At 44.6% G+C, this 27,131-nt stretch overlaps 1 protein-coding gene across 1 annotated transcript in view; it reads left to right on the forward strand.

Annotated features, from left to right (window-relative positions):
• The window catches only part of LOC144669616 (NACHT, LRR and PYD domains-containing protein 3-like), a 57,180-nt gene that overhangs the window by 25,768 nt on the left and 4,281 nt on the right, over positions 1-27,131 (forward strand). The window contains exons 6-10 of the mRNA XM_078532155.1: positions 7,924-8,094; positions 10,949-11,119; positions 13,952-14,122; positions 18,740-18,910; positions 22,107-22,277. Coding sequence (XP_078388281.1) covers positions 7,924-8,094; positions 10,949-11,119; positions 13,952-14,122; positions 18,740-18,910; positions 22,107-22,277 — 855 coding nt within the window. The remainder of the gene's footprint in view (positions 1-7,923; positions 8,095-10,948; positions 11,120-13,951; positions 14,123-18,739; positions 18,911-22,106; positions 22,278-27,131) is intronic.

The following is a 27,131-nucleotide window of genomic DNA, read 5'->3' on the forward strand; positions in this document are numbered from 1 at the left end:
ATACTGACAAATTATTGGTAGAAGCAGAGATAGTAGAGGTAATGGATGGGGTGAAAATTGACAGGCAGGATGAACAGGAAAGGTTGGCTATGCTTAGAGTGAGTAAATCACCTGGTCCGGGCAGCTTGCATCCTGGGGAGGTCGGGGTGGAGATTTCGGAAGGGCTTCCCATAATCTTCCAATCTCCCCTAGATAGCGGGGAGGTGTCAGGGGATTGGAGAGTGAAAACGTGACACACTTGTTCAAGGAAAGGAGTAAAGACATTCCAAGTAACCACAGGCTGGTTAGTTTAAAGCCTTACCCGCCACTGATATTAGAAACAATCAGGGAAAAAAAATCAACAGGTAATTGGAGAGGTTTTAGTTAATTAAGGAGAGCCAGCATGGATTTGTAAAAGGCAGATTGTTTTTGACTAATCTATTGACATTTTGATGAAGTAACAGAGAAAGCTGATGAGGGGAATGCAGTGGATGTTGACTATATGGATTTCATGAAGTACCGCATAAAAGGCTAGTTAACAAAGGCTCATGGAATAAGAGGGTCAGTGTCAACTTGGATAAAAAAATTGGCTTAAGGGCAAAAAACAGGGAGTCATCATAAACAGTTAATTTACAGCATGGAGATAGTGGTGTTTTCCAAAGGTCAGTACTAGGACCACTGCCTTTTTAGTAATATATAAATTACTTGGATATTGGAATACAAAGCAAAATTTGACAATGATACCAAACTTGCAGGCGTGGCAAGTAGTGAGGATGACACCAATCACCTGCAACAGGACATAGAATGGGCAGACAAGTGGCAAATGGGGTTTCATACAGAAGATTGTGAGGTGATGCATTTTGGCAGAAGGGATATAGGGAGAGGAAATATAGACTTAATGGTACAGTCCCAAAAAAATGCAGAGACAGAGGGACCTGGGGTTTATATTGCAATAGATGTTTGAAAGTGGCAGGGCATAGCGAGCAAATTATATGGAACTTTGGGCTTCATAATCACAGGTATTGAGTATAAAAGCAAGGAAGTTACGCTGAACTTTTATAAAACTCTGGTTAGGCCACAGTTAGAGTACTGTGCCTGGTTCCGGTCACCACACTTCAGGAGGGATGTGAGCGCCCTCGAGAGGGTACAAAGGAGATTTACCAGACCTGTTCTAGGGTTGAGAAACTTTAGCTACATGGTTAAGTCAGGGAAGCTGGGGTTGTTCTTCTTAGAGAAGTGACGTTTGAGAGGAGATTTGATAAAGGCATTCAAAATCATGAGAAGTCTGGTCAGAGTAGATGGGGAGAAACTGTTGCCATTGGGGAAAACCAGACGGCATTGATTTAAAGTGATTAGCAAAAGGACCAGAGACAACATGAGGAAAAACATTTTTACGCTGTGAGAGGTTAGAACCTGGCATACACAGCTTGAGAGTGTGGTGGAGGCCACACTCATGATTCAATCATGAATCCTAAAGAGAATTGAATACTTATCTGAAGAGAAATGATTTGCAGGACTACAGGGTAAAGACAGAAGAGTGGGACCAACTGAGCTGCTCTCACTGTTCTCATCGAGAGCCAGCATGGCCACAGTGGGCTGAATGGTCTCCTTCTGTGTTGTAACTATTCTGTGATTCACTGAATTCAAGAAAGTAAGTAACAATAACTGTATGGAAGAGGAAGTGATTGGAGTCAGGGCAAATGACGTACAAGCTGCAGTTGTAGGTTTTGATGACAGGGCTGAGGGTCAAGCAGCTGGAAGTTGGGTGCCACAAGAGTGAACAGAGGAAAGAATCCCTCAGGATGGCAGAATATTTGCTTGGAGGGGAATCATGCTGTGTGTAGCACAAATGACAGAGGGAACTGCAAAGGGGGGACAAGGGGGTCCTGTGTTTGCTGAGAGAGGAGATGCTGAGCCCCTAGATAAGGGACCAACTAGTCAAGGCACCAGTTGAGGGTGACCTGCAATAAAAAAGAAACAAACTTTGCTGTGGGCAGTGAAGTCATTAGAGTAGGTGCTGGAGAGGAACAGGGAGCAAGAGTTGAGGTAGGGATTGGTGTGAGAAGAAATGTAGAACAGGTAACTTTGGGAGTCCTTTGGGCTTATATTGGATATCTGTAGAATGGTGAAGGTGTCTCAATGTAATGGCAGAAGGGATTTGGGAGAGGACGTGAGTGGAATGAAGGAAGATCCCACATCATATTGAAGGACAGGCGTGGCTGGGAGAACCATGTGGTTCCCATTGCGACTCCATTCATCTGGTGCAACTGAACGGGGTGAAAGGAGAAGTTGCTTGGACTAAGAAGAATGTGGAAGAGGGAGTTGGGAGAGAAGGCGGTGGGTGTCGGGGACTACTGGTCATAGGAGATGAGGATTGCCCTATTGGGGTATGGTTGTGTAAAGTGATTATATTGTAAAATGTTGATTGGCGTGAGAAAGCAAGCACTCTTCAAACATCATGAGGCTTGGCTGAGAGCCCAGATCTCCATTACTCTTGTTGAAGCAGCTGCACACAGGGGAAAATATTGCTTGATTGATAGCTCTGGTTCACTGATCTCTGCGGTCAGTTTCACAATGTTTATTTGCACAAGGTCTCAAGGGCTTGTGTTTGACACTTAAAAGGGACTGGATGTTGACACTTTTATTGCCTTGTAGTGAAATGACGTCTTTTAACATTGTGGTAAGTAATGAATGAATGATTTTTTTTAAAAGCTTTTTCTTACACATCCTACTGTCACTATAGGGTTCATTGGTTCTACACAGTATGTGGTAGATCAGTGGTATGGAAGTACCATAGCTTGGCTTTGGGGATATGAGGGGTCATAGGGGGTGGGGGAATGTGGTGGCATGGATGGGGCGTGGGGAGTGCGTGGGGCATGAGGGGGGTGTGAAGGGTGAGGATTGGAGGATATTTGTGTTTTTATTTTAACTGGGACGAAATCCCACAGCACCGAAATAGGCCTTTGAAATAGCCCGCCTGTGGCTGCCTCCGACCTCTTTCCTGGGTTGGCTGACCTGACTCCAGCCTGCACCCACCTCTGGCAACGAAGACCCTGTCTATGCCGGCACTTTCTCCTGAGGCGGGTGGGCTGAGCTGGAGATTTTCCCAACTCCCGCTATTCGACTCAGTGATGAAATTTCAGCTCAATCCCCACCATGCTGGGAGAACTTAAATTCAATTAATTAATAAAATGTAAGCTGTAGCAATGATCATGATAGCACAGGATTGTCATAAAAATCAATCTGGTCTATTAAGGCCCTTTAGGGAAGGAATTCTGCTGTCCTCACCTAGTCTGGCCTACATGTGACTTCAGATCCACAGCAATGTGGCTGACTCTTAAGTGCCCTCTGAAATGGCCCTGTAAGCCATTTATTTTTATCACAGTGCTACAGAGAAGTTAGCACTGTGGGTGTACCTGCACCAAATGGCCTGCAGTGCTTTAAGAGCACGTGAACACAAGAAATAGAAGTAGGAGTAGACCAGCCAGCCTGTCGATCTTGGTTTACCGTTCAGAATGAGCATGGCTGATCTTGGGCTTCAACTCTATTTTCCTGCCCACTCCTTTGATTCCCTTAGAGACGAAAAATCTGTCTATCCCAGCCTTAAATGTATTCAATGATGGAGCATCCACACCCTCCGGGGTAGAGAATTCCATCTCAATCCTAAATGATCAACCCCTCATCCTGAGACTCCCCAGATTCCCTGACTAATGGAAACAATCTTTAAGTGCCTAACCTCTCAAGCTCCTTCAGGATCTTGTATGTTTCATTCTTCTCAACTCTAGAGAACATAGACCCAATTTACTCAGCCTATCATCAAAGGACAATCCCCCTCATTCCAGGGACCAATCTAGTGAAACTTCGTTATACTGTCTTCAATGCAAGTCTATCCTTCCTTAAATATGGAGACCAAAACTACCCGCAGTACTGCAGGTGTGGTCTCACTGATGCCCTGTACTATTGTGCAAGACTTTTTTATCCTGTATTCCAATCCATTTGCAATAAAGGGCAACATGCCACATGCCTTCCTAATTGCTTGCTGTACCTGCATGCGAACTTTCTGCATTCCTTGAATCAGCACACCCAAAGTCTCTTTGGACATTTAACATTTACAAGTTTCACACCTTTTAAAAATATTCTGCTTTTCTATTCTTACGACTAAAGTGAATAACTACACACTTCCTCACATTACACTTAATCTTCCATCTTGTTAGATTAACCCGTATATATCTCTTTGCAGCCTCTGTATCCTCCCCAGAGCTTACCTTTCTACCTAGCTTGGTATCATCAGTAAACTTAGATACATTGCTCTCTCTCTTGATCTAAATTATTCGTTTAGATTGTTAATAAATGAGGCCCCAGGACTGATCGTTGAGGCACTCCACTAGCCACAGTCTGCCAACTTGAAAATGCCCACTCTCTGCTTCCTCTCTGTTAACCAATCCTCTATCCATGCTAATATATTACCCCCAAAGCCAAGAGCCTTTATGTTGCCTATTAATATTTTGTGCGGCATCTTATCAAATGCTTTTTTGGAAATCCAGGTATACCACATCTACTGGTTCGCCTTTATCTACCCAATGGTTACATCCTCAAAAACCTTAAATAAATTCGCAAAACAGAATTTCCCTTTTGTAAAACCGTGTTGATTTGTTCTAAGTACTTTTTCCCAGTGACTTATATTAGGCTAACTGGCCTGTAGTTCACTGTTTTCTCTTTCTCTACTTCCTTGAAAAGCAGTGTAACATTTGCCAACTTTGGAAACTAAGCTTGTGCTCCTGCTATTTCTGCAACTATCTCTTTTAGAAAACTGGGGTGTAGGCCATCAGGCCCCAGGGATTTGTCAGATTTTAGTCCCTTAAATTGCTCCAATACTTTTTTGCTGCTGATATTAATTACCTTAATTTCCTCACTCTTTTTAAGCCCTAGAATACCAGTTATATCTGGTAGGCTACTTGTGTCTTCTACTGTGAAGACTGAGACAAAATGTTTGTTCAATGTCTCCATTTCCTCATTCTCTATGATAATTTCTCATGCTTCTGCTTCTAACATTTACTTGAACTACTCTCTTCCTTTTTTCTATACTTATAAAAGCTCTTCCAATATGTTTTTTTTATTCTCCTGGCTTGTTTACCCTATATTCTATTTTTTCCTTTATTATCAACTTATTGGTGGCTGGTTTCTAAAACACTCCCAATCCTCAGATTTGCTACTGTTCTTTGCAACATTATAAATCTCCTCTTTTAATCTAATACCATCCTTAACTTCCTGAGTGAGCCACACATGGGTCTTTCTTGCTGACTCACCCACCACCTTCACCAGGACAATTAGGAATGGGCAATAAATGTTGGTCTGACACGGATGTGCATATTCCTGGAACAAATAAAAACATAACGTAATGAGTAACGCTCCTGAATCTTGCTCTAATCTAGAGCTGGGAACCAAACAGTCAGCAGCCCTCTCATCGTTTTCATTAGGCTTTATCCATCCCTCCCCCTCACAGGCTAACTGCTACCAGGGACTTTTCCTGCCTCTCTCCCTCTCCCACAACCCCAGATTTATGACTACAGAGCACTTTCACCTTCTGAAGCTCAGTCTCCCTGGAGGCTCTGAGGTCTTGTCCAACTCCTCGCCTCCCATCCTTCCTACTGGGCGTTGATCGCTTCCGGACATACCTCCTCCTCACACCTCTGTTGGTGCTCACTGCTCCTCCAATGTGTACTAACTCCAAATCTCCCACACTTCCTGCTCCAATCACAGAATTCCTCTCTCCCCTACTCGCTGCTCCTCCGATCACAGATTTTCTCGCTCCCGCACTCACTGCTGCTCCAGTCATGGATTCCCTCTCTCCCACGCTCGCTGTCCCTCTCGCCCACACTCGCTGCTCCTCCAATCACAGAATCCCTCTCTCCCACACTCGCTGCTCTCACTTTAATCACTCATGGATATCGTCATTACCGTCACTCGGAAGCATTCTAAATGTCAGAAGACAAATTATGCTTTCCTCTCATGACATTCCAATGCCAACCAGTTTACATTGAAATGTTTATGGCCCCATGATACAAAGAAGTATGAGTGTTTAAAATCCTTTCACTCTTCACTCTTCAATTGTAAGCCCTCCAAAGTGAAATTGCTCCAAAGTAAGCAGTAAATGGGTCACTGAGTGCTTGTGTAGGTGACATGCCCTCAGTTAGATCAGCGACTTAGGGATGTCTAACCTGCACTCACACTGGAGAAACCATTTTGTTTTTTAATTCTTTCATGGGGTGTGGGTGTCGCTGACTAGGCCAGCATTTATTTCCCATCCCTACTGGCCTTGAAAAGGCGGTGGTGAGCTGCCTTCTTGAACTGCTGCAGTCCATGTGGTGTAGGTACACCCACAGAGCTGTTAGGGAGGGAGTTCCAGGATTTTGACCCAGCGACAGTGAAGGAACGGCGATATAATTCCAAGTTAGGATGCTGTGTGTCTTGGAGGGGAACTTCCAGGTGGTGGTGTTCCCATGCATCTGCTTCCCTTGTCCTTCTAGGTGGTAGAGATTGCGTGTTTGGAAGGTGCTGTCAAAGGAGCCTTGGTGAGTTGCTGAAGGTGGTACGCACTGCTGCCACTGTGCGTTATTGGTGGAGGGAGTGAATGTTGAAGGTGTTGGATGGGGTGCCAAACAAGCGGGCTGCTTTGTGCTTGATGGTGTTGAGAATCTTGTGTGTTGTTGGAACTGCACTCATCCAGGCAAGCGGAGAGTATTCCATCACACCACTGACTTGTGCCTTGGTGGACAAGCTTTGGGGAGTCAGGAGGTGAGTTGCTTGCTGCAGGATTCCCAGCCTCTGACCTGCTCTTGTAGCCACAGTATTTATATGGCTGGTCCAGTTCAGGTTCTGGTCAATGGTAACCCCAGGATATTGATAGTGGGGAATTCAGCAATGGTAATGCCATTGAATGTCAAGCAGACATGGTTGGATTTTCTCTTGTTGGAGATGGTCATTGCCTAGCACTCAGGTGGATGTTACTTGCCAATTATCAGCCCAGCCTGAATGTTGTCGAGGTCTTGTTGCATATGGACATGGACTGCTTTGGTATCTGAGGAGTTGTGAATGGTGCTGAACATTGTGCAATCATCAGTGAACATCCCCACTCTGACCTTATAATGGAGAGAAAGTCATTGATGAAGCAGCTGAAGATGTTTGGGCCTAGAACACTACCCTGTGGAACTTCTGCAGTGACGTCCTGGGACTGGGCTGTTGGCTGTAAGGTATAATTTGTTGAGTACGACTATGTCAGGCTGTTGCTTGTCTAGTTTGTGGGACAGCTCTCCCGATTTTGACACAAGTCCTCAGATGCTCGTGAGGAGGACTTTGCAGGACCTGGGTATGCCGTTGTCGTTTCCAGTGCTGAAGTCGATGCCATGTGGTCCGTCCTGTTTTATTCCTTTTCGTGGCACTTTGATACAACTGAGTGGCTTGCTAGGCCAATTCATAGGGCACTTAAGAGTCAACCACATTGCTGTGGGTTTGAAGTCACAGGTAAAAATGGCAGATTTCCTTCTCTAAAGGAAGGAAGTGAACTAGAAGAGGTTTTTCGACAGGCGACAGTGGTTTCATGGTCACCATTGCTGAGACCAGCTTTTAATTCCAGGTTTTCTTTTTTTTTGATTAATTGAATTTAAATTCCACCAGTAGCCGTGATGGGAATTGAACCCATGACACCAGAGTATTAACCTGGGCCTCTGGATTGCTCATCCAGTGACATTACTGTTATGCCACCGCCTCCCCTATTGAGTTCCTCATTGTCCTTTACTGTAAACTGTAAGCCATTCCCGTGTTAGAAATGTCAGTATTCGACACCAGCTCGTATGAATCCTAATGAAGCCTTATGAATGCTATACTGGGCGATGAAACTGGTTTCAGTTGACTCCCTGTTTGACTGTTTGCCTTATTTCTCCACAGCTTTTCTGGTACGTACTTCACTCAAAGATCCTGGGAAGACCTGACTGCTGTTGTCAAGAAAAAACACACAATATCTACTTTGGATTTAAGCTATACTTTCCCAGACTATTCTGCAATTGCTTTATTGGCTGCTGCCCTGAAGGACCCTGAGTGCAGACTGCAGACATTAATGTAAGGGTTTCAAAAGCAGTACTGTAATCATGATAGCCACTGGGCCGCTCGAACGATATAATTTCTGATCCACTGCAACTTCTTACTATCTGACTGACCTCTCAACAAACACCCTTCAAACTTACCTTTGAACCCTGCTCATATCCACCTCCAGAAACTTGGTCTTGCCAACTTTGACATTCTAATCATTGACAATGTTGACTTGATCACATTCAGATTTCTTTGCTCACTTCCATTTCCATTGCCCTGAGCTGCTATGGTTGGGCGCAAGTGTTACATTACCACTGAAGCTTCAAACTGTATGTCCCTCTTATAGCACCCATTTCCCATTAGGACATTGCAGCCACCTATGGACAGTTCAGCAACTCCCTCAGTTCCACCTCCATCGTCTTTGTCCCCACTAAGACTTCTCTCTCTTAAGCTTTACACACTCGTGTGAGGATGGTAGACTGGAGTCCACCTCACACATCCATTTACATTTACATCTTGACCAGATCAAGAAGGAAATGTCTCCCATCGAACTTCCAGGAAGACCTTGAAAAAGGAACAAAGGCTTGTGTTTCTACACCACATTTCATGACCTCATGACACCCCGAACATGCAATGAGGAACTTATCTTTGGAATTCCCTATCCCAGAGGGCTGTGGAAGCCCTGTCATTGAGTATGTTTAAAGCAGAGATTGACAGATTTCTAAATACCAATGGCATAAATAGATATGGGGATAGTGTGAGAAAAAGACATTGAAGCAGATGATCAGCCACAATCGTATTGAATGGCCCGATGGGCAGAATGGTCTACTCCTTCTCCTATGTTCCAATGCAGTATAGCCACTGTTGTGTCATAGGAAATGTGTTAGCCATTTTGCGCACTGCGAGATCACACAAACGGCAATGTGATAATGCTCAGATAATCTGTTTTTAGTAATGTTGATTTAAGGAATAAATATTGGCCAAGGCAATGGGGATAATCCCTCTGCTCTTCTTTGAAATAGTGCCATGGAATTTTCATGGCCACTTGACAGAGCAGACTTTGGTTTAACATCTTAGCCTAAAGATGGCACCTCCAACAGTGCAGTGCCCATTCAGTACAAGGATAAAAATTACTCCAGACCATCCTTACCAATGACAACAAATCTCCTCTCCTCTGCACCAAATGACCAAAGCTTTTGAAGTTAGTACTTAAAGATTTTCATGAGACTGTAAGACCTCAGGCTGCTGCCCTGGACAATTGTGCCTGGATTGGAACCGCTCGCCCCCCACAACCCCTGACTTCCTGGACTGCATCATTGGAATACGTGAAGGATAGTGGGAAATCCTGTCATTTAATGTCCTTGGCAGACACGTCTTCCTCATTCGAATGTTAAATTTTTTAAAAAATCATTTCTGGGATGCGAGTGCCGCTGGTAAGGACAGAGTTTTGACGATCGCTAAGTTTCCTTGAGAAGATGCTGGGAGGGGTTCGGTTTCTGAATGGTTCCTGAAGATACCTCCTGTTTCATTGCTCCAAACTGTCCTGGACTGTATAGATATACCTATGCTGTCAGCCCATCTGTGCTGCTGCAAACTGTGTCTGACATTCATCCAGCTTTAACACTGATAAGATTTAAAGTGATCATTTTTACCGCCTTACCAAAATCCCCATACTTTTACCACTGGCAAATTTTGTTTTATCAATGCTGGTCCAGACAGCACCAAAAGATGTATGTCCTCAATCTAGAGCTGGGTTTTAAATCTCATATCCTGAGAATAAAAAGACTTTGCATAACCCGCCTCTGCTCCTACTCACTGCGATAAAAGCCAAAATCTCTTGGTTGCTCTTTTGCCACCTCCAGACTCGACTTACCACATGTTGTCCCAGTTGGTCTCCCAAGCTCCAGGGGCAGAATTTTCAGGCCAATCAACGGCCAGCCAGCCTGAGGGGCGCGCTGCTGAGAACCTCAGCGCTGCCAGGGTGGGGGCAGGAGGAGTGCGAGCGCGAAAGTCTGTGCATGTGTGGGGGAAGCGCGTGCTGAAACCTCCCTGAAGGCAAGGAGCTGAAGAATTTTAAAATCGAAAAGAAAGATTATTAAAGTCTGAAAAAAAAAATGCCCTGGGCATGGGACTCACAATAACATCAACAGAATAAAAATTCTGCCCAATAACTTATATTTATTTTTTTTTATTTAATTGTGGAAACCTCATCCCGTGTGCTAAAAAATCGAAAGGCTGCCTGGCCATTTTGCCCACCCGCCAACCGTGAGGGCCTCTTGATTGTCGGCGGGCGCGCTGCCGACCGAAATATCACGTGATTGCGCGATGACGCCGGGACGCTTGCCTGACCTCATCGCGCGCTATTTTGCGCCCGCCTGCGGGACATAAAATCCTGCCCCAAGACTTGATTCATTGAGTGTTTGAATGTCAAAGATGCAACGTAAATGCAATAGTCATGTTATCCTAAATAGTGTTTGCACCACATCCCCGTACTTTTCATAACTGATATGTGAAATTGAACTCAATGCTTTGCTAACCTACACTAATGATTGAACTTACACACTGGCCACCCTCTTTTCATCCGACGATTGTCGATGTGATATTGAGAAAATATAATGACTGAGAGGTGGGACAAACTCACCATTCGTTCACTTGGTCTGTTCAAATTCTGTCCGATCGCCTTTCACCTTTAAAGGGAAGAGAAAAGGCCCCACTATAGGCACAACCAGATTCTAAGAAAGGCTATAGAGGAGAATGAGATTCTCAATCCTTGCAAAGCTCCTTTGCGATGCACCCGCCATAGTTAAGGAAGCTCAAAAATGCTGAAGTATCCCATTTTATAGTTTAGTTAAAACGCCAACTCATTGTTTCCTTTCATTCCTAGACTTGTTAACAATGATCTCAACGTTTGCTGTTGTGAGGAGCTGGCATCTGGGTTGTCCAAAAATCAGAGGCTGGTAGAACTGAACTTGAGTCACAACCAGCTGAAAGACTTGGAGGTCATGGCACTGTACAGTGGACTGAAGGAGCCAAAATGCAGACTACAAATACTGCAGTGAGTGACCAACACCCTGTTGTTCACCCTAACACTTCATAGTGTCTTTGCAACACAAATTATAGCCAATCCAAACACTGGGATTCATTTCCAGAAGGATATCATTTAAAAGCAAGGAAGAAATATTAAACTTGTACAGGACCATGGTTAGATCACACATGGAACATCATTCAGACCTCTATGTTATATGGAGCAATAAAGTGGCACTGGAGAAAGTGCAAGAAAAATTACAAGGATGATACTAGAACTGAGAGGTTATAGCAATCAGGGAACACTGACCAGCTTGTGTTTCCTTACTCTAGAGAACAGGTTCTACTGGCAGGTAGGTCACTAACCAGAGGAAAGAGACTTAAGGTCAGTGGCAGAAGAAGAAGTGGAGAAGGTGGAGTGTACAATATGTCTAAATAATGTAGAAAAGGCTGGGCGGTGACCTGATAGAGGTCTTTAAGGACAAAAACTAGCTTGATAGGTTTAACATAGAGAGTATGGCCCAGATTTCCTCTCCTGAGTTGGGAGTGTAGCGACGGAAGAATTCCCAGCTCTAAGAATGCAACCTTTAAAAATGGTTGCCTGCAGGTTGGATTTTCATTTTGGGTGTGGAGTTGGGGTGGGAGGGCAGTGGCGGTGACATTGGGTGCAGAATGGATTGGAAGTTGGGCCCATTGCCCCCAGAATGACTGTGGAGGTTGCCGGGTGCGGAGGCGGTCAGGGCAGAAGGCCCTATAAAAATAGAATAAAACAAAAAACATGCCAATCTATGCTACCTCATTACCCCACCCACCCCCATGGCCCCTCATACTCCCATGACAGCCCATGTCCCTCTACATCCCATGGTCCCTCATACCTCTGCACCAACTCATGGCCCCCCCACCCACAACCCTTTGCCCTTAACCCCTCCATTCCAACGCACCTAGTATTCTTTGACAGTTCCTTGACAGCTTTGACAATTCCTAGACAGCTAACTATCCGAACGAATCCACCAAGTTCCTCGTGCTTGGTCTAGTCTCTGGACTCTGCGTTTCACACTCTTGGCCTACCAAAATCCCACTTCAGTGGAGACAGTGGGTGATTTAATTGTCCAGCTGTCTCCATGAACCATGCGTGTGCAAACCCTGGCCTGACTGTAGTCCTGATCCCGAGAAAATGGAACATGCCATGTTCGGGGGCGGGACTTTGGATTTTCGGCTCGTTCTGGGATTTTTACCACGACAGAGAGCCTCTCCGTCATGGTAAAAATCTGGGTCTATGTCTCCAGTCATGGAGAAACCAAAGCTAGGGGCCAACAATGTAAGATAGTAATGAATAAATCCATTAAGGAATTTAGGAAAAACTTCTTTATCCAGAGAGTGGTTTAGAATGTGGAACTTGCTATGACAAGGGAGTGGTTGAGGCTAATAACAACAATAACTTTTATATTTACATAGCACCTCTAGGGTTATAAAATGTTCCAAGGTATTTCACAAGAGCAATGTAAAGCAAAATTAGACACATAAGGCGATAATAAGGTAGATGGCCTAAAGCTTGGTCAAAAAAGATAGGTTTAAATGAGTATCTTAAACGAGGAAAGAGAGGTAGAGACATTTAAGGAGGCAATTCCAGAGCTTAGGGTGGGACGGAAAATTTGACGGACTGGCCAAAAGTCCGCGGACTTCGGGGTGGGGATTTCCGATCCTGTGGCGGGCGGGACCGGAAAATCCTGGCCAATGGCTTTATCTTCCTGCTATTTAGTTGGAGGAAGTTTTTGCTGAGCAAGTACTGGATAAGCAGCCTGATAATGTAGTGACAGCAGAGGAGTCGAGAGGTGGTGGTGAGGTAGAGCTGGGTGTCATCAGTGTACACGTGGAAACCGTTGTTGTGCTTCCATATGATGTTGCCAAGGGATGGCTGGAGATGAGAAATAGGAAGGGGCCAAGGATGGATTCTTGTGTTACACCAAAAGTAACAGTGTGGGAGCGGGAATCCATTGTAAGCAATACTCTGGTCTCAATTAGATATGAATGGAAGCAGGTGAGACCAGTCACATACATCTGGATGACAGCGCAGAAATGTTGAACAAGGACTGGACCAAAGTCTCCAGACGGGTCGAGAAGGACGAGGAGGCGATGTTCCCTTTGTCACCGTCACAGGATGTCATTTGTGACTTGATAAGAACTGTTTGGCAGGGCAGAAGCCAGACTGGAAGGATTCAAACATGGAGTTCTGGGAAAGATGGACAAGGATTTTGGAGGCGACAGCATGCTCCAGGCCTTTGGAGAGAGAAGGGAGATTGGAGATGGGACTAAAGCTTGCAAGGACAATGGGGCTAAGGGTTGGCTTCTTGAGGAGAGGGGTGAGAAGGGCAGATTTAAAGAAGAGGTCAACATTGGAAAAAGAACTGTTGCCCATATCAGCGAACATGGGACAAGGGAGGGGTTAGTAGATTTGAGGGAGCAGGAGGTGGGTCTCATGGATAAGATAAGCTCAGAGGGCATGAGGGGAGATCAGAGAGATACTAAAGAAAGATACAAGTTCAGGGCTAGAATAGAGGTGGTTTGGCCAGGTGTGCTAGTGGAAGGGAGGGTAGTGGCAGAGGCAACTGATTGGATGGTCTCGATCTTCATGACTAGGAGGTCCATGAGCTCCTCAGACTTGCAGTAATAGCATCGATAAGAGTAAGTTATATAAGCACATTAGGGAGAAAGGAATAACAGGGTATGCTGATGGGTTTTGATGAATTAAGATGGGAGGATTATCATGTGGACCATAAACATGAGCATGGGTTGATCTGTTCTTTGGTGTAAATTCTGTGTAAAGTTGATATTTTAGAAATTAACATCATTATCATCTCTCTAGTCTTAACCATAACCAGATCAGCAGCAACAGTTGCCAAGCCCTCGCTTCTGTTCTCACCCAAAACCAAGCATTGTCATGGCTGGGCCTGACCAACAATAAGCTCGGTAACGCTGGAGTTAAAATTCTGTGTGGCGCATTGAGAAATCAAGACTGCAAACTGGAAAAACTGAGGTGGGTTGCTTACTGTTTGCTTGATGTGGAATTTGGATTGAACCATTGTTCCCTCTAACTCCTGTTGGTTATGCCTGGCCGAATTGTTGCACTACATGGTCCCTTTAAGATGAATGCATGGCTGCACATGTGGGCATCTTAAAGGGGATATTGTTTGTGTGCATCCTGTTTGTTCCCCATGCGGCAAATTCCCGATTGCCGGGTGGGCGAGCACCGGCACAGGGAAACCTGTGGACTTGCTGAGAAGGAAACATTGGATCGGACTGGGTAGAGTGTGGAACTAAGCCGGGGTCACGCTCTGAAATTTGTAAGAGTTCAACAGGAATATTGCAAACTTATTTCTGTTTCCCGGTGTCATCAGAGGAGTTCCAAGGTCATCAGAGGAATTCCTGGTGTCATCAGAGGAGTTCCTGGTGTCAATTGGTGGGAATTATAAATTCAAGGATGTGATTCTCTCTCATGATATTCTGCAGATTGATCTGGAGTGGCAGCTGAGACTATTCATCTTAGAGGCAGGGAAGGTTAAGGGGAGATATAATAGATTTGTTCAAAAGGGTTTTGCTAGAGTAGATGGGGAGAAACGGTTTCCAGTATCAGGAGGGATGGAAACCGTAGGAAACATATTTAAGATAATTGTCAGAGGGGGGATGAGCAGATATTCTTTTAAGGGAGAGAGGAGGGGAACTAGGAAACTATAGTCCCATTAGTTTAACATCAGTCACGAACAAGTTTCTTGTGACTAACCCCATCTGTCGAATGACAGGCTTTGAACTACCACGGTGAGAGTGGTCCTTGCTAATCAGGTTTAGGACAGGCCAAGGTCCCTGTGCAGCCAGCCTCCACCGCAGGGGCCTCAGTACAAACACCTTGTGCACTTGTGGAAGGACACAAACAATGCTGTGCATAACTGAGGAGTGTGCCCTCTTCAGACTAAATGGCAGACTAATCACCTTAAACTCAGTAAGTGAGGAGGCCATTGCAGGGCTTTGGGGATTTGCATTCCCTAAATAAATAACACACATCAGTGTGTGGAAGCTGCTGGAATATTTTATCAGGGGAGAGTAACTGAGCCCTTAAACAATTGTGGAGGAAGTAGAGTCAGTGAGGATTTGTGAATGGCAGGTCATGGCTGACTAACCATTTGAACTAGTCAAATATTCCTAACTAGTTGAATTCTAAGATGTTGTCACTAGCATGGCAAACAGGGAAGTATCTATGATGTTAAGTATATTGACTTCAGACGGTATTTGATGTTTCACAAAATCAGATTATTATAACAGCATACCCAGTTGGAGGTTACTGCCCGGAATTGTTTGCCTATTTTTTAAAAATTCAGTTACGGGTGTCACTGGCTAGGCCAGCATTTATCGCCCATCCCTAACTGCCCTTGAGAAGGTGGTGGTGAGCTGCTGCCTTGAACTGCTGCAGTCCCTGTGGTGTAGGTCCACCCACAGTGCTGTTAGCAAGGGAATTCCAGGATTTTGACCCAGCGACAGTGAAGAGACGGTGATATATTTCCAAATCAAGATGGTGAGTGGCTTGAGAGGAACTTCTAGGTGGTGGTGTTCCCATGAATCTGCTCCCCTTTTCCTCCTAGATGGTAATGGTTGTGGGTCTGAAAGGTGCTGTCTAAGGAGCCTTGGTGAGTTTTGCAGTGCATCTTGTAGATGGTACACAATGCTACCATTGTTTGTTGGTGGTAGAGGAAGTGAATGTGGAAGAGGTGCCAATCAAGCGGGCTGCTTTGGAGTACTGTGTACAGTTTTGGCCTCCTTAACTAAGGAAGGATATACTTGCTCCAGTGGGGGTACAATGAATGTTCATTGGATTAATTCTTCAGGTGAGAGGGCTGTCATAGGAGAAGGGATTGACTAGGATGGGCCTATTTCCTCTGAAGTTTAGAAGAATGACAGGTGAACTCATTGAAAGGGAGAAAAATGAATAGAGGGCTTGACAGGGTACATACTGAGTGGCTGTGGTCCCCCAGCTGGACTGTCTAGAACTAGGGCTCATAGTCTTAGGATAATGGGGTTGATATTTAGGACTGAGAAGAGTAGAAATTTCTTCCTTCAGGAATTGTAACTCTTTGAAATTCTCCTCCACAGGGGGCTTTGGGAAATCAGTCATTGAGTAGATTAAGACTGGGATCGAAAGGTTTTTGGACACTAAGGGAATCAAAGAATATGGGAATAGAGCGGAAAAATGGAGTTAAGGTCAAAGGTTAACCATGATCTTATTAAATGATGGCGTAGGCTTAAGGGGCTTCATGGCCTACTGCTGCTTCGATTTCTTATAACGTGTTAGTAAATGATGTATGTTGGTAATAAAGGCAGCAGTAATTACTCTTTGAATGAACACAGGCTCACGATCAGTGGAGAGATTTGGTGGGATATATTCTGAGGCCACTGAAAGCATCTTAGGCAGTACCTTCCAAACCCATGATCACTACTGTCTAGAAGGACAAGGGCAGCAGATAGATGGGAACACCACCGCCTGGAAGCTCCCCTCCAAGTCACTTACCATCCTGGCTTGGAACTGTATCGCCGTTCCTTCACTGTCGCTGGGTCAGTGAAACTCCCTCCCTAACAGCACTGTGGGTGTGCCTACACCACATGGACTGCAGTGGTTCAAGAAGGCAGCTCACCACCACCGCCTTCTCAAGGGCAACTAGGGGTAGGCAATAAATGCTGGCTTAGCCAGAGACGTCCACATTCCCATGAACGAATAAAAAAAAAAAATACAGCTGAAATAAAGCAATGGTGTTTGGTCTAGTCTTTGTTTCCCTTTAGGAAGGACTTCAAGACCATGGAGATACTGCATTTGCTTCTGGGGGAGGGAGGCAAGCATTAATTGTGAGAAGAAACAAGAAAAAATGGGACTCTTTGGGCGGGATTTTCTGGTCCCACCCACCGGCAGGGTCTTCCAGCCCCACCGAAGTTGAAGGGCTTCTGGCTGGCTCACTGCAACAGGGCCAGAACATCCAAGCTTTTATGTTATGAAGATTTGAGGAGACCATAACCATGAGAGGCTTTGATAAGATAAAACGATGGGATAGTTCCTTCGTTCAAGGAGCAGCGTAGGCATGATGGGCCGAATAGCCTCCATTTGTGCTGTAAAAATCTATAATTCTATGGCACCGGAAGCTAACTCCATTATAGAATTTAAAAGAAAAGTGCATCATAGTTTTTAGTTTTATTTTCTTTCTGAAACAAAATGGGGCAATGGATCTAAACACAAAATAGCTCAGGTGTTGGAAAATTGAAATAAGGAAGAAAATGCTGGAAATACTCAGCAGGTCAGGCAGCCTCTGTGGAGAGAAACAGGACTGGATATAATGCAGCCCGTCGTGTTGGGAAACATGGCCACCAGGCCCACTAAATCACCGGGAGAGGCTGCACATCAGTCTGTCAGTGTCAGGCAAATCTCCTACGATTAAATTGGAGATGGGAATGAGCTCACGGGTGAAATTCATCTGCTCACAATGGGTTGACCATTAGGTTTATTATTGAGCCAAATAACATCAGTTACTCCTGGACCCACAGGAATTCAGTGGTGGCTCAGGGATTACATGTGAGTGACACAACTTTCCCATAACTCCAGAAGGCCGCCAGACAAATCCTGCTAGGTTATTGCCTGATTGAAGATGCTGAAGGCCCTTGCTTTTGAGCCCCTTGCCCCTTTCTCCCACGACCCCCTCCCTTTGATTCCCATCCTGTCCTCACTCACCTGTGGCCTGGGTCCTTCAGTGACCTTAGGCCTGTTCCTTGGTGCATTACTGGCAGCAGCCACTGCTCCCGGTGCTGCTGCTTGTAATAGAGAGCTCCAGCCTCTGATGGCCGGAAGCTCTTGGGAGGAGGAGGGGGTGTGGGGTTTCAACTGCTGGGGTCCTGAATCCTGGGAAAGACCCTCAGCCTGACAGGCCCTTGATTTGCTTGGGCCACCCCTCAGGTGTGATGTGGATTTCAAATCACTTCTTTAACTTGGGGGCTGAACCCATATCAATTACATTAAAATCTGCCCACGGAGTTCACGATTCAGGTTGTTGACCGATCATCAGAACTGGAAAAAGTTACAGCAGGTGCAGAAACATGGAGAGGGGGAGGAAAGAGCATTACCATTGATATTCCATTATCATTCCCTTTTGCCTTGCACCATCATCTCCTTTTTGTCATTTAACCTCTCCTGTCTTCCACCCTACACAGATCTTCCCTCTTGTTCTTTTCATCACTCCTCCCTTTCTCTGCATCCATACTGGCGCTAAACATACGTTAAACTTGCATAATAGCTGTACCCTTCTCCAGTTCTGATAATCGGTCATCGACCTGAAACGCTAACTCTGTTTCTCTCTCCGCAGGTCCGCTGGGGAAATGGACAGTGATTTCAAACAGGCCAGGCGTGAGGTTGGGGCTGAATGGTTTCAACCTCTCCTGCAAAATTCAGATTTATTTCCATGATGTCTCATGAAAAATAACTTGAAAGGCGTCATATCGTATGAGACAGAATTAGTAAAGTGCTAATTCAGCTCATGCACCAGCATTGTTCAATAGATTTATACAGAATATTAGTCCATTAGAATAACCCTGTCTCTCTCTAAATTATTAATATGCATTCTCCCAGTTTGCGACATAATAGCCTGACATATGATTGTTGTGAAGAATTGGCCTTTGTTATCAAGGAGAATTCGAGATTATTGGACCTGGACATCAGTGCAAACAAAATAACTGATTCAGGCGTAGGATGCCTGTGTCAAGTGTCGAAGAACAACAACTCCAAAATACAGTCTCTCAGGTGAGCAAGTGTCAGCATTGTTTTGCAAATTCCAATGGATGACTTTCAAGTGAGCACAATGGGATAATTCCCTTCTCTCCTGGAAGTGCTGTTATTTGCAGTCTCCAATTGATGGCCTCAAGACCAGTGTTATGATGGAACTATGGTGACCTTTACTATAAACAAGAGTGTTCTTGTGTTCACACATGTAGTTTCCTACATTTGTCATAGCATAATAGCTTCATTGTAAAGCACAGAAGAGGCCATTCTGTTAATTGTATATTAATTGTATGCGGGTGATGGGCATTTACTGGTCATTCACTTGAGCCCCTATCAATAGATACAGACTGAAACAGTGTTTTTGGGTTAGGAGGTGTATGCTTGTAATGTGTAACTATAAACAAATGTGAAAGTGTGTAAAGATTGGTTCCAGTTCCATCCTTCGCCAACTGGAATAGAATAATTCAGCTCATTTTGCCTTGCTGGCTATTTGGAAGAACTATCCAATTAGCTCCCTCATCCTTTCCCCATAGTCCTGAAATGAATCCCTTTTCAAGTATTTATCCAATTCATTTTTGAAAGTTGTTTTTGAATCTGCTTCCATCTCCTTTTCAGATAGTACATTCAGGCCAATATAGCTCACTATGTAAAAAAAATATGTTCTCATGTTGCCTTTGCTACTTTTGCCAAGCATCTTAAATCTGCATCCTTTGATTAGTGACCCGCCTTCCAGTGGAAACATCTCTTTACTTCCTTTATCAAACTCCTCCATAATTTTGAACATCTCTATTAAATCTCTTTCTTTGCTCTAAGCAGAGCAACCCCAACTTCTCTAGTCTTCACACAACTGAAGTCCTTCACCTCGGGTAAGATTCCGATAGATCTCCTCTGACCTGTCTCCCAAGGCCTTGATATTCTTCCTAAAGCGTGGTGTCGAGAATTGTACTTAATACTCAAGATGAAGCCTAACCAGTAATTTATAAAGCTTTACCTGACTTCCCTGATTTGGATTCTATGGCCAGAAATTTCCCCCGTCAGGGGGGTTGTGCAGGGGCGGGCGCAAACCCGATTGGCGCCCCCGATTGGGGACGCACCGCCATTTTATGTGGGCGGGCCAATTAGTGCGTGCGAAAGAGCGCAGAGATCTCCCCGAGGCATGGAGGTGCCTCAGGGAGATTTGTTTCAGTGCTAAAGTTTTAAATAAAGGTTTTTAATGCTTTTAAAACATGTCCCCTCACGTGACACTATCACAATATCATGGGACATGTCAGCGAATAAATGTATAAATTTTTATTAGATTTTAAAACACTTCATGAAACCTCATCCCGCCCGTGGATGAGGTTTCATGAAAAATGTGAAGGCCGCCTGGGCCCTTCGCCTGCCTCCCTCGACAACCTTAAGGCTGGACGGGCAGCTCATTAAATTGAATCAATTAGGTTTTAAATGGCCCTAATAGGCCTTTGACAGTTTGGCGGGCACACAGCCGACTCGGCTGCACGCCCGCCAAACTGAAAATCTAAATGACGCGCGGTGATGTCGGGAAGCCCACCTGACGTCACCCCGCATCATTTTACGCGTCGGCGAGTGGGCCCCCCCCCCCATGCCTTTGTTCATAGAGACAAGAATTCCATTTGCTTTAAAACTGCTTTCCCAACTTGTCGTGCCACTTCCAAATATTTCCATATGTGAAGCCCCCAGGTGTCTCTGTTAAAATCACAGAAAGTTTACAGCACAGAAAGAGGCCACTTGGCCCATTGTGTCCGTGTCGGCCGATAAACGAGCCACCCAGCCTAATCTCACTTTCCAGCGTTTGGGTCCATTTGGTTACGGCATTGAGGTGCGTGTCCAGACGCCTCTTAAATGAGTTGGGGATTTCTGCCTCAATTATCCTTTCAGGCAGTGAGTTCCAGATGCCCTCTGGGTGAAAAGACTTTTCCTAATCTCCGCTCTAATCTCCCTACCAATCATTTTAAATCTATGCGCCCTAGTTACTGACCCCTCTGCTAAAGTAAATAGGCCCTCCCCATCCATTCTATCCAGGCACCTCACAATTTTGTACATCTCAATCAAATCTTCTCTCAACCTCCTGTTCCAAGGAGAATAGCCCCAGCCCATCCAATCTTTCCTCATAGCTACAATTTTCCCAGTCCTGGCAACAGCCTTGTAAATCTCCTCTGTACCCTCTCTAATCCCATGACATCCTTTCTGTATTGAGGTGACCAGAACTGCGCACAGCACTCAAGCTGTGGCCTGACAAATGTTTTATATAAAATAAAAGCTGGAAAGACTCAGCAGGCCTGACAGCGTCTGTGGAGAGAGAAAGGAAGAGTTAACATTTCTTTTCCACGTGAGTTTTTCTGCTGAGTTTTTCCAGCATTTTCTGTTTTGATTTCAGATTTCTAGCAGTATTTGCTTTTACCTTAATGTTTTATACAGTCCCAGCATAACCTCCCTGCTCTCAATTCTATGTCTCGGCTAATAAATGAAAGGATTCCATGTCCCTGCAGGCCTTTAAGATTTATACCATATTGCCTCTGCTCACACTTCCTTCCAAATAGCATCATTTCACATTTTGCTGTTTTACTAGACGTGTGCCATGTATCTCTCCATTCTGGCCATAGGAAATCAGCTATGACCCTCCTCACCGGTCACACATTTTAAAGTTTTGGGTCATTTGCAAACTTTTGAAATGACGCCCCCCCACCCAGATTATCAATATGTACGAGTGGAGCCACCCCGATGCACAATTCTGCAGAAGATATGTTGGCCATACGCCCTTTGGAGTTTTGGTTGCAGTCGAAGTACTTTAACTGTGTGAAAGAAGAGGCTCAATTTGACGGACTATTAAACTCAGCAAAAGTAACGTGACAAGTGTGAAGTTGTGATAAATGGAACTAGCGTTTCGGTGGAAACGATGTCCAGCTGACTGTGTTGAAGTTTGAAGAATTATAATGATGAGTGAAAATGCTCATGCAGGAAAACTGTGGACAAACGACGAGGGATTTGGGGTACAGGGCACAATTTTGAAATTTGGAGACAACAGGAAATTTGGAATTTGAACCCTTGACCTTCTGACTGAGAAAAGAGATTGACGCTAATACCACTAATCTGTTTCTAGTTTGTATCATGTACTAACCACTGTTTAGTCCAGTCACTTTACATTCAGATCCTGTATAAAATAAAGCAATTGACCATTGTCTGATTTCCATTATCATAGGACTTCCTTGAATGACCTCTCCGCAAATTGTTGCAAGGATCTCGCGTCCCTTCTGGTTGAACTGAGAACAATAAACGAGCTTCATCTTAACTACAATGTTCTTGGAGACTCGGGTGTAAAGCATCTCTGCTGGGCCTTCAAAGTTCGAGTTACTGGAATGGAAACACTAAGGTAAAATGTGCTTTTCGTCAAGAATTAATATGTGAATATAAATAAAGCTATCATTTATCGGTATTGGGAGCTCCTGCTCTTTTTGATATATATCAATGACCTGAATTTGGGTACGCAGGGCATAATTTCACAGTTTGCAGATGACACAAAGATCGGAACTGTCGTAAGCAGTGAGGATGGTAGTAGCAGATGCCAGATGGACATATACTTGTGAAATGCACAAGACATGTGACAGATGGAATTTAACGCAGAGAAGTATAAAGCGATACATTATGGTGAAGAATGGGATGAGGCAATATAAAATAAAGTCATGGAGTTATTTGCAGCTCAGAAAGAGGCCATTTGGCCCATTGAGTCCATGCCAGCTCCCTGCAGAGCAGCCCAGTCAGTCCCATTCCCCTGCTTAATCCCTGTAACCCTGCAAGTTTGTTTACTTCAAGTGCCCATCCATTTTCCTTCTGAAATCATTGACTGTTTTCACTTCCACTACCCTCGTGGGCAGTCAGTTATCATGGAACAGTTACAACACATAAAAAGACCAGTCTAGTCTTTGCTGGCTCTGTGAAGCTTAAATACTGAGTGTAACAATTTTCACTTATGCTTAAATAAAGTAGCTTTTACAATGGACAAACTATTCTCAGAATTCCCCTTGTATAAAACTTCCCTTAAAATATTTGACAAGTAAAACGACATATCTATTGCTTCTACGAGAGCCAGCTAAGGTATTTTTAACCATTCTTTTTATTTTCTTAGCTTCGCAGACAAGGGCCAACATTTTCCATTTTCACCCACCAAGAATATTATAAACTGAGCTGCACTCAGAAACCCATCTGAAGGATTGGCGTGGGCAGTGTCACTAAAAAGGACTAATTTCATGTCCCTCAGGTCACCCAAGACTGGAAATTTGAGTACGCATCTAAGTGTACAATTTTAAAAGGGGGCGCAGAAACAGAGACACATGGGGATATGTGTAAACAAATCAAAAAACCATAGGAAGGTTACAGCACAGAAGGTCATTCGGCCCATCATGTCTGTGCCAGTTGTCTCCAAGAACAACTCACCTAGTCTTTGTCCCCTGCTTTTCCCCCATAGCCCTGCGAATTTTTTCTCCTCAGATAATTATCCATAGTGAGGAACCCCATTATAAACCTTCCTCCCATCTGAAAAACAGCCATTCACCACTCTTCTCTGCTTCCTTTCACTCAACCAATTTTGCATCCATGTTGCCACTGTCCCTTTTAATTCCATGAGCTCTAACCTTGCTCAGAAGCCTCTAACCAAGTGCGTTTTGGAAGCCCATGGACACCACATTAACCCCATTACCCTTATCCACCCTCATCAAAAAACTTAAGCAAGTTATTTAAACATGATTTGTCCTTAGGAAATCCATGATGGCTTTCATAAGTTAATCCACATGTACTCAAGTGACTATTGATTTTATCCCAAATTATCGTATGTACCAACAAGATTAAACTGACTGACCTGCAATTGCTTGAATTGTCCTTGCATCCTTTTATGAGCAAGGGTGTAACATTTGTAATTCTCCAGTCCTCTGACACCATCCCTGCATCTAAGGAAGATTGGAAAATTATTTTTTTTTGTGCAAAAATATACTTTATTCATAAAATATCTTCAACCACATTCCAAACCATTTCAAAAACACCATTACAAAGGTACAATCAGGTTCAACTTTTACAACATGTATCACCAGGTGCATCAGTACAAACAATATTACAATCATTTGCAGACATTCATTTTGAGCTGTACAGCCCGAGGGGATTTAAACAGTTCCCAGTCCCTCGGTGCACTGTGGCAGAAAGGTCTTAGACAGCGACCCTTCCCCATTGCGCCTTTGCGGCAGCTGCCCCAAGCATGGATTGGAAAAGATTGTAAGATTGGAAAATTATGGCCAGTGCCTCCACAATTTCCGCCCTTACTTCCCTCAGTGTCCGTGGATACATCTAATCCCAGTCCTGGTGAATTATCAGCTTTAAGTAGAGCCTGCCTATCTAATACATCCTCTTTATCAATGTTTAGCCCATCAGACATCTCAAATACCTCTTTGTTCACTGCGACTTGGGCAGCATCTTCTTCCTTGGTAATGACAGATGCAAAGTAGTCATTTAATACTTAGCCATGCCCTCTTTGCATAAATCCCCTTTTAGATCCATACCTAGTCATCCTTTTACCAACCTTTTCCTATTTATATGCCTACAGAAGACTTTTGGATTCTCTTAGCTGCCAACTTCTTCTCATACTCTCTCTTTGCTTCTCTTATTTGAATTTTTCACTTCCCCCCCTCCTGAACCTTCTATATTAAGCCTGGTACTCAATTCAAAATTATGAGGGATCTGGTCAGAGTTGATAGGGGAAAAATGTGCCCATTGATGGAACGATTGAGAACAAGAGGAGATACTTAAAATACTTGGCAGAAGAAGCAATGGTGACATGAGGAGAAACATTTTCAAGCAGCAAGTAGATAGGACCTGGAATGCACTGACCCAGAATGTGGTGGAGGCAAGTTCAATCAAAGCAGTCAAGAGGAAATTGGATTGTTATCTCAAAACGAAGAATGTGCAGGACTGGAGGGAGAAGGTGGGAGAGTGCAACTAGATGAAATGCTCCTTCAGAGAGCCAGCATATACAGGATGGGCCAAATGGCCACCTTCTCCATTGTAAGCATTGGAAACATTCTGTATTTTATGATTTCTTCCTTTCTTTATGCCACTATTTAGAAAGCCAAAATGTATTCAAAACATATTTAAAGTGCAGGAAGTTGCCATCCCCGCTGTTACCACATGGGGTTGAAGGTCTGGGCGTCATATTTAAAGGGCAACCAGACAGCCTGCACTGTCCCTTCCACCTTTGGCTGGCCATTGCTCCACTCTTCCTTGCTAGCCCTTCCTCCCTCCCTTGGTTACCCTCCACACAACTTGCACTGCCGCCACCCAGTCTCAAGCAGAAGCTGGCACTTACAGACACTCCCTAAAGGGAATGATGCAGTGGCAACTCACCATTAATCGTGGCAGAAATCAACCTTGCCAGGTGCACGACACTTACGTGCAGTCATGAATGGGAACGCTCTAATTTCTCACTGGCAGGGAACATCATTTGGAGGGGTAACTTGATCCTGGCGAGCTAGCATTCACGATAAGCTAAAGGGCACCCCCGACGTTGTTCACCGGGAAGTTCGACCCGCCTTTTAGTCCCGAGAACAGAATTGCAAAAGTTCATCCCACTGTCGGGAAAATTATTTTTGGACTTAAGCCAAACCAAGTTCCCCCGCCCACAAAGCTTCCCACTGCCAGTGGGCCCGGAAGATCCTTCCCCCTATCTTAGCATCTGTTCTGTCTCTCAGGACCCAGTGTCTGACCTGTTGTAACGGGGTCTAAGGACCCATTGCCTTACATGACTCCGTGTCTCGGGTGCTCTCTGTTTTTTCCGATCCAGCGCCTCACCAATTCTAACAATCTCTCAAGCTACAACGGTCTCAAACATTCTCACAGTTTTTAGAATCCCAATTTGTCAGAGGTTCTCACAGTGTTTCACAACCCAATGTCTGACTTGTACTCGAACAAAAGTAAAACACTGTGGACGCTGGAAATCCGAAATAAAAACAGAAAATGCTGGAAACACATAGCAGATCTGGCAATGTCCGTGGAGAGAAAAACAGAGTTAACGTTTCAGGCTGATGACCTTTCATCTCTGTGGTGACTGGGAAAATGGTGATTGGGGGGGTAAAACCACGTTGGTACGGTTCCCCGACTTGTTGCCAACACCGGGGAAGTTTCCTAGGGGCAGGAATGTGGATTGCTGCCTGCACCAGAGAGGGGAGCAGCAAACGTACGTAATAAGGACCCCAGTTAGGGGTGATTTTCCATCCCTGGTTTGGCTGCCTGTGAAGTGGTGCCCCCAGGAGGCTGCCTCCCTGCAACAGGCCGAAGCTCATCAAAAGCTGGAGACTCCATCCCCCCGCAAAGTCGGGGGCTGGGGTGTCACGAGCAGGAAAGTCACACCTGTGGTCCTAGTGATCCAAGGGGGAGAGATATCTCCTCCACTCTGAGGGGCCTAACACCTTCCCCCTCCTTTTGAAATAATGATTGATTTTTAGACCTCTGAGGGCACCTCCATTTTGAGTCACCCTCGAGTTCTCCGACCTGCTTCAGCAGCACCCACTTCTCTGACTGGCTCTAGAGATGCTTGCTCTCCGATTGGACCAGCAGTATTGTGAGCCTTAATAAGACGGCAAGCGCAGAGGTGGACAGTTGGGCCTCCTCTGGGAAGAATGCTGAGTTGGCTTTGTTCCCAAGGCTTAATTCCCAACATTGGGGTCCTGAAGATCACAGGAAAATTTTGTCCAATCTCTCAAATGCTCTAACAGTTTCCCAGGATTGAATGAGTGGTTTTAATAGCCATTCAAGACCCAATGCCTCATCTGTTCACACTAGTCAATGTTTCATTGCTTCTGACTGCCTCGCAGGAGCCAACGTCTCACCTTTTCTAACAATGCCTCACTATTCATTGTTCTATCTGATTAGATTGGACAGTCTCTCAGGGTTCAATGTGATTGAGCAGTGTCTCGATCAGTACCTGATGTCTCACCTGTTCTCTCAACCTCTCAGTAACCAGTATCTTACCTGTTCTAACACGCTCTTAGGATTCAATTACTCACCCGTTTGAAAAGTTTACACACACAAGAAGCTGCTGATTCTAATTGTCTCAGTACCATGCAAGTCTGATTATGTCGTATGTTCTCTTATTATCCAAATTTTCATCCGATTTAGCAGTGTCTCAACCTCTAACACAAATGTCTTCTTGCTGTCTTCCAGAGTCCGTTGTATCACGTGTTTCTAC

The sequence above is a fragment of the Cetorhinus maximus genome, chromosome 29 (assembly GCF_964194155.1).
Source record: "Cetorhinus maximus chromosome 29, sCetMax3.hap1.1, whole genome shotgun sequence".
NCBI lineage: Eukaryota > Metazoa > Chordata > Chondrichthyes > Lamniformes > Cetorhinidae > Cetorhinus > Cetorhinus maximus.